The sequence below is a fragment of the Perna viridis genome, chromosome 13 (assembly GCF_037379345.1).
Source record: "Perna viridis isolate PV_CMFRI_1.1 ecotype Kerala chromosome 13, ASM3737934v1, whole genome shotgun sequence".
NCBI classification, from domain to species: Eukaryota; Metazoa; Mollusca; class Bivalvia; order Mytilida; family Mytilidae; genus Perna; species Perna viridis.
Window position 1 is genome coordinate 27,448,498 of NC_142457.1, and position 8,917 is coordinate 27,457,414.

General features: G+C 33.9%; 1 protein-coding gene across 4 annotated transcripts in view; it reads left to right on the top strand.

Moving 5' to 3' along the window:
• The window catches only part of LOC148600172 (uncharacterized), a 20,236-nt gene extending 11,741 nt beyond the window's left edge, over window positions 1–8,495 (top strand). For all 4 annotated transcript variants that reach the window (XM_088559334.1, XM_088559333.1, XM_088559330.1 and 1 more), the window contains 3 exons: window positions 4,679–4,759; window positions 6,068–6,139; window positions 7,921–8,495. In XM_088559334.1, coding sequence (XP_088415460.1) covers window positions 4,679–4,759; window positions 6,068–6,139; window positions 7,921–8,417 — 650 coding nt within the window. In that variant the 3' untranslated portion in view covers window positions 8,418–8,495. The remainder of the gene's footprint in view (window positions 1–4,678; window positions 4,760–6,067; window positions 6,140–7,920) is intronic.
• Window positions 8,496–8,917: the final 422 nt, after the last annotated feature.

The following is an 8,917-nucleotide window of genomic DNA, read 5'->3' on the forward strand; positions in this document are numbered from 1 at the left end:
TAAACTTCTTGGGGGCTTCACTCATACATTGGGTATGTGTCCATTCATTTGGCCCGTATAATTTCAGGAAATTATTTTCCCCCAATTCAGGTATACATCATACTAATATTTCGTTATCATTGTTTATTGATTTGGTTTTTGCATAACTAGGAATACCATATGAGTTAAGTGTAATATAGGATTTTTGGAGTCAGAGCCAGACCATATATAACTGTGACTGCCTTTATCACAATAGGTTGGAATCTTCCGCCTCAGGCTGGATTCTGCCGCCTGTGTTCAGTATGTCGTAAATAATTAAATCAGTCTCTAGGCTGGAGTCTATCGCCTACAATCAATTTCAAATTCACATCATCGGGCCAGTTTCTACCGCCCATTGTGCTGCAAGGCTGGATTCTGCCGCCTAAAAGTTAGACACCATATTAGGGTTTTAAGTCAGATCCTTTCTTTCATACTTTCCACTTAAGCTTGTCAGGATCGTGCACAAGCCTATAGTAAATATGTTTGTTGTTCAAAAGTTAGGTATAGTTCAATGATAATAGTAGGACTATACATGTAATTGTCATAGTCCATGGTGTAGTATGCGTAGCCCCCAAGAAGCCAAATTAAGTTCGATACAGCAAGTTATTTAGTAAGTTATGTAATATACAGTAATCGTTTGGTTTATGTTTTGAATCAGTTTATTATGTACAATGTATGTTTTAAGTTGGAGTGTTGATTATACATTGTTAGAATTTTAGGTATTAATAAATGTCTATATGTGTCTTAAATATTACTACGAAAGAAATACTCAACATGTTTAAGAGAACTGGGGAAGTTTCCATGAAACAACAATAGATACATACATTTGAACAAGAAGTCCTGTTGAGGCCCATTGTACATGTACTAGATGCTAAGTAAGCCCTGATGCTTTGGATCAGGTTAATTTCTGGATCTTTTAACGTAAAGTAAAAGATGGGATATTTATATCTCACTTTTGATATGACTAGGATTAAAAAAAAATTTATAAACAGTTTGGGTCAGAATGGTACTACAATTAGGCTTTTGGAACAGGGATATGTTGCTACATGATTAAAGTCATTAATACAAAAATGTTATGTTATTTTTCTGTTTTCCATGTATGGTCTTTGTCTCTGGATTACTTTCTTTAGATTCCCGCTAGAATCTTTGTTCTCATGATTATTCTTAACACTTAATTCATCACCCGATTTCAATGTCAAATAGAAAACACAAACATGCGAAAAGCCAATCATAAAACACAAAAAACAAAGCTAAGAATTCTGACAATTATCATCACGCCAGCGCAAGACCTCAATTGATTAAATCAAAGAAAATGCTATAAAAAAGCATCATTCATTACACTTTACCTGATCTGTTGGTCAGTATAATGATTTCAAAAGCATAACCTGTCATGCCAATAGTAAATCATTCAGCTCTGGGGAAAAATCGTACAAACAAGGATGGCGAAATCATATTCATTCAGCTCTGGGGCAAAACTTGTACAAACAAGGATAGCGAAATCATATTCAGTGGCAAAAGTGGACAAACTATTTGAATTAAATAGAACAATATCATTAAATAGGGTTTGTAAGTCTCACTTTGTTTCACTTTCCCTGCCAAAATTTACCACGAAAAACGTGTTGAAACCAACGACCGATCTGTTTTTTATTGTACACTTCCGGGATATCAAAATCATGTGTTGCAAATGAAAGCTTCCGTTTAATGCTGTTCTTAACAGTTTGTCATGTAGAAATGGATATTTGTTATCGGTATTTTGACACATTTTATTTTTAATAATTTACTCAACGCATTTTTTTTCACGCATTTAAATATAAGATTAGGACCCATTCTCTTGAAACCACGGAGTCTGGAGCCTCGTGACGAGACTTACATACCCTATAATCAAATATATTTTTTTCTCATGCCTAAATCAAAATTATAGAACTGTTCTTTTCAACGTTTTATGGACTTCTCTGTACGGTACAAACAGGTATAAAACATCAATACCGAAATTAATTCATCATTTATGATGGAGTTAGATTGTGGTACATCTATCTGATCCCTATGTTTCTTTCAAATATGCTTTATAAATCAGTAAGAAAGCTTTTTTGTTTTTATTTTTGTGTTGTAATCGTAATTTTTATCGGCTACACTATAAATCATAGAAGTAAAAGCATTTTTACTACATCCGTCCCTATTTAATGTGGTTTTTGAATTTGAAATGGTTATCTTTTAATTTTTTCATAGATATTTATTTCTTTAAATTTATGATTTATCGGTGGTTTGTGCTCGTCTGGTTTCAAACACGTTAGATAAACAAGTTATACATTTGTATCTTCCCCCTAAACCACAGTATGGAGAACACGACAGTAAGATTAACCTAAATCCAGAAATCGTAGCCACCTTGCATTGACCGTGTAGACTTTGAAAATAAGGATACGCTGTTGGAAAATAAAAACGAAATGTAATCCCTTCTCAAATGTGCCGCCTGATTTCGATCAGCATGAAATACTATATGTAATGGTTCCAGAACGGGCGCATTGCTTTGACTGATTGAACAAAGAACATACCGGTTACTTTTGGCTGGACACTCCGTCCATACAGTAGAAGGGGAATTTATCTGCATTGATGACAGACCTGATTTAGGAAAAAAGACTGAGACTTCAATCTACGTAGCGCTTCTATTTTCTGTTCTGAACAGACGCAAGTACTGTATCATTTGTCCTCCATAATTAGACGGCGGAGATTTTGCTTGCCTTGTGTGTTCTAAATTATCTTATTTTATCCAGTAAATATCTAGAATCATTGCAGCTCTCTGAAGGTGTATCGTCAACCTGAAACGAGTTTACTTCTTGAAAAGGGTGCACATCATACTGAAATTTGCTAAACCTAAATTATTGGTATTTTTGTTTTACATAATGTCCTCAGCTTTTGAAACAACATTAAAGAGTAATCAAGGGAACCAAGGTTATAGCGGTAATCAAAAGAATGTAATCCAGGGACAAAGACCAGACATGGAAAACAGACATACACAACAAAGTACATAGGGTAAGCGTCCTCTGCTTTTTTAGAAACACCCGCCGAGTTGCTCATAAAAAGTCAAGTCCGGGGTAGACAAACGAGAAAAGGAAAACTATGACCCGTTGAATAAATCAGTTTTCATGGTGCTGATGGATACACCATAACGATCCACGAGTTCATGATGACGACCATAAATCTTCTGTAGTGATGACTTCAATCTTGTAGCTACAAAACCCTGTTCCAGAAGCCTAAAATCATGCCTTCTTGATCTACATGTGGTATCTTTTACATAACAAAAGTTTTTTTTCTCTACTCAGACCTTTACTTTTGAAAAAAATGAAAAAAAAAACCCTCACATTCTTCTCACAAAAATGTCGACCAATTCAAACCTAATCAAGAACGATAACTCTTCCGAAGGGCTAATTCCAGGTACAATCTATATAAATTTACCTCGAAAGCGCAACGCCCAAATGAAAAACTGAATTTTGTTTTGTGGTCTGAAACTGATTTTGAATAAGAAATAGAATTGAATTCGGTAGGTTTTAGACATGCATGAATCACCTGTTGCCTGATTTTTATAAAGACTGATACTTAGGAGTTCACTCCCATTATAAAATCTTCACTAATTACAACAAAATATTAATTTCAGATTATGTAGTAATTTCTATGATCAGTCTTTAAAATTTACGATTTAGAGTCGTACACAATGATAGCTGCATTAGAAAATCAATCGCAAAATAGTTTATAGTGATGTCCAAAGACGTTTACAATGTTTTAAGTAGCAATCTTTATAAAGAATCAAACAGGAGGTGGATAATGTACTATCATGTCAAAAGCCCAGTTGAAAGGTCATATTTTTTTAATTTAAAATTTCTGTTTATTTCAATAAATCTTACATTGATAAACTAAAACATCAAAAGATGCGAAAATTGTAGTTTTCATCCTGTGCATAATCTCCAACTATTTATAAGTCGCTAAAGGTAAAGTCCCGAAAATTATGAACTATTCATATTAAGTTAAAGTCTAGAATTTCCGAACAACACGGATCAGGTTTAATTACCTGAATCGGAAAAGACATTGGTTGTAAGTCAATAATGTTTCTCTGCACAAAAACATTTGTAAAATATCACATGGTTATGATACTAGATATAAAACGTCTATCAAAAACACATATTTAAGACATCACAGATTAGTCATGGTACAAAATCAACGAATTGGATATACAGAACTATCAGAATGTACTTTTCAGGTAATTTTGGAGATATAATCTTTGTTTACAATAAATGAGGAATTTACAATCGTGTTTTCTCGTTAACCTATAGTGTTACTTAAAATGATAACAGTAAACTATATGTTAAAAATTGTTCCAGTTGCATCTGTTGTCATATCTCGTCGATTTTGAAATTGTATTAATTTACGAAAATGCCATATTATTTGATGAAGTCAGTTTCACGGGATTAACAAAATGTACTTTTCTGAGAGTCAAAAACCTTTGAAATAATTGAAAATCGATCGAAACATCGAAATATGTATAAAAACCCAGAATTGACACACATTAAAATAAACTATTAAATGCGTTGTTGTCTCATATGGTAAAAATCAGCTATGAACCGGCTTCTGATTCTGTTCGGTGCTTTCACAGTACTATTTAATTTTGCAGCTTCAGCAGACACTATTGCTACCCTTGCGGAAAAAATTACAAAACTTCAGAAAGATGTGAAGGCAATTACTGACAAATCAGGTAAGAATTGTAGATGTACCTGATTATGAGACTCAGGGTGGGAGTGTTGGTGGAGCAATGCAAAAATTGATAGGGTATGCCGCTGGGATTCTGTAACCCCATCCTATTCATATATTTTGCTTTTGAAAAATGTAGACCTTTTCTTCTAATTTATAAGAAAAAAAGAGAGGCCTAATCGCTGTATATAAGGAGTGTTCCCTCCGTAATGACACACTAGGACATGTAGCATTGACGGAACGTATATGTAGAATGTTAGACCAGAACAACGAATGACTAAATATATATTTTAACGGAAATGGCGAAAATTGTCGACCAGTCTGAGGTAATAACACCCTATATATGGGAAGGCTATCGATTGACGTTCAGTCAAACCGGATTCGGTGTAAGACAGACTCACGAGAATGAGTCACGGAAGTGAATTTAAAGTGAAAGTAGCCTTTTAGTTGGTTTAAAATTATATTTTGCAATTCAAAAACAAACAAACAAAAATATTTACAATACCTAGATCCGATACGCTGAATCATTTTTCATATGGGCAACCGTGAACCTATCCGGTCTCGCACCTTCCATTTGGTGTCCCTTTTTTAAAGATTTTACAAAAGTTAAAAAAAAAAATATAAGAGCGATTCTCGGTTTTAGATCATGCCTAACTCATATTAGTCTTTAAAGACATGGGTAGTTGCTCACACAGATTTGACTGTATTCAATATGTTTATAAAGTGTATTAACAAATAATCTTATAGATAAACTCGAAGCATTAGTCGAAAGAATTTAAATTTCGTATGTCAAATGGGAAGACAAAATTACCAAGACGTTGGAAACAACTACAATAGTCACACAGTCCTCTTCACAAAAATCATTTCTGTAAACATTGGCGTAAGTTTCGACGTCATAAAAGATCAAAGTATTGCGACGTCATAACTTAGGACTGGTTTTACATTTACGACTCTTTTGTTACATTGACTGCTGACTTGAATTACCTACAAGCACTCTGTAAACAGTGGAAATACTATTGACCTCAGCCTGTAGTCACCAAACTTGTTCTATAGAATTATAATACTGGTTGGCTGGGTTAAAAAACTTAAGTGCAATCTTTAACCTCATCAAATCCTTCTTCCTCAGAATGAAAAGTTCCTTAAAAAAGTTCTTCTTTTCTTATAATTGTATTGGTTTAGTCTTTGGCCCTAGTCAATGCATTATAATTTTTAGGGCATTTTCAAAGTTTTATTACATGTAGGATTACTTTTCTAATCTAAATATTCATTGGTAAACCTTAGTCTTTTTATTGTTTAATTCTTTTCATTTTAGGAGGGCTCCAATCCACATACATCCACTGGGGTAAAACAGAGTGCAAAATGATCGCCAAGACCATATATAGTGGTAAGACATGATTATATTTTTTATCAAATTAACATTTGTGATTTAATTGGAGATGTCAGTAATAAAGTGAAACCTATAAAAACCAGATACTGAAAAAAGAAAAACAGTATTCATATGACACTTTTTTTCAATTTCTGCGTGTCGGTTTAAGGAGGTAGACATTGGGTAAGGGACATAACTTTTGAAATCAGTGATATGTTTGTATCCTATTCAATTTCACGAAAGCCGATCAGGTTTTCATTTGAAACAGAATGAAATCAATCTAGTTACGTACTTACTAGTTTAATGCATGAGATTGATATAAAATGCTGAATACAAACGTTCCAATGATTTGTAAGAGTTGCGTCCCTCATTAGGTCAATCTCCTGAAATGTATTTTGAACCTAAGTATACGTAACACTTTTCTGAACCGAACGAATTCTACAGTCCAAAAGGGGCTTAGTTTAGTCAGGTTTCGCTGTATATCACGACTGTCTAATATATTGATAATTATATGCAAAAACTATTGAAATCTACGACGAAAAGAGAACAAAGTATTTATAACGGTAATTCATAAAAATAATCCATGATATGTAACACGGTCAATCTTGTGAATTGATTTATTAGAATATAAAATTTCCAATATCAAATATAAATTTAAATTTCCAATTAGATAAGGTCCACAATAAACTTTTACAAACTCAAAGCTGCCACAACGTTCCTAACCTCGATACCGGAAACTCTCCAACACCTCCAAGCACCAAAAAACCCTTATCACAGTCCCGGCTTCATATTTTACATGGTTACAGACATGTGAATCAGTAGTGGTCTGAATTAATTTTGACAGGGAGTAAATTAATATAACGAGAATAAGTATAGTGAATATGTACAAATGTATGTCAGCTGGATGAAAATATTAGCTTAATTAAGACCACCCATGGGTCTTCAATGAACAGCGAAGAAACCATCACACTACCGGCTAGGCTGCAGTTGGCGCCAAAACATTATTATACACAGATACAGCGAAAACATTGTCCTTATATGAACAAGTAACATAAACATAAACTAAAGGTGAAAACAAAACAAGACATACAGAGGCCAAACATGCCTGACATGGGACAGGCGCAAAAAAATGCGGCGGGGTTACAGTACTGTAACGTTGTCACATACACTCTTTTTCCCCCTTTTTAATCTGGTAATGGTAATCAAATATTTCACAATTAAAAGTTAAGATGTGACTCGGTCCGCAGGAGGGTCATCTCAAGAAGACGACCTATAACTTGAGTTATAATTCCCCCATTCTTTCATGTTACACACGCTCACATTATACATATATTACAATAAACTACACAATTCTTAATATGATTCGGCATGATCTCATCTTCTGTAATCTGAAAAATAGATCATCGTTTTAAAAACGTACAGCATGAAAATCCGACGGATTATATATAGATTCACATTCTTTAGCAAGACTCTAATAATGAACTCCAAAATAGTAGAATTTGGAGAAAATTGTGTGGTATTTGAGGTTTAAAAAGCGCAGTTCGTGGATTAATATTGCTTGGTGTCGACAAGTCGCCAAATATACTAGGTTATCTACTGTCGACTAGATATGTAATTTGTGATGATAAATGTCATCTTAATTACAACGCATACTTAGGCTCAAATACTGGATTAAAATGATGAAATGACACCATGACAATACAACGTTACCAAATGAAATAAGATGATAAAACAATGGCTGATAAAACATTTTGATTTTTGACGTTGTTGATGATAGTTTGCATTTTTTGTTTTTGTAGGATTCATAGGTGGTGCGTGGTCTTACGAAAGTAAAGGCCAAGGGGCACCGAATAAGTTATGTCTACCCAATGAACCGCAGTGGGGGGTGCAAGATCCAAAGGTTAACGACAATCCTGGAATCGTAGCCACTTTCCTTCATAATTATGGTATAGACCTCAAAGGAACTATGTTTGATCAGAAGAATAATCAATACCGACTCGAGTGCGCTGTATGCCTTAAAGAAAAATCGACAACCATTATGATTCCAGGGCGGAAGGAATGTTATGAAGGATGGACGAAGGAGTACGCTGGATACCTTCTGGGGGGTCACCCAACACATAAAACAGCATCAGAGTACATTTGCGTGGATGGAAACCCTGATTTAGTAAAAAAAACAAATACATGGTGGCAAATATCACTTTTATATGCTGTTGAATCAAGATGCCATAGCAGCAGCGAGTGTCAGAAAAATTATTCAGATGGGAAGGAAATGGTTTGCGTTGTGTGTTCTAAATAAAACCACTTGACGAAGACAAGACCTCTTGTTAATAAATTTTAACAAATTGATATGAATTAAATAGATAAAATTAAACAAGTTCTGTTTTTTTTAAATTCAAAACTTAAAGCATTTAATGTCATTCGATGTATTATATTCTACTGCCCTCATGTTTATTGTTACATTAAGCATAAAAATCTGAAGCATATCAAGTACCAGTCCATATAAATTTCAGACACTTCCTTTAGTAAAGTGATTCACGGTAAATTAAGGAAAAGCCAACGAACAAACGGTGCCTTTTTTGGTCTACATATGCTATACTTTTATGTGACAATAGTAATTTCTGTATTAAGATCTTTACTTTTGAGAAAACTGCAGTTTATTCTCCACTAAAACCAACCAAATCAATCGAATTCGAAAACGATAATTCTTGCAAAGTGTTATTATAATACATAATCTATAGGATTTTTTTTATCAGAGGTGCAACAATGGAATGACAAACAAAGACTAGTTATGTGAGC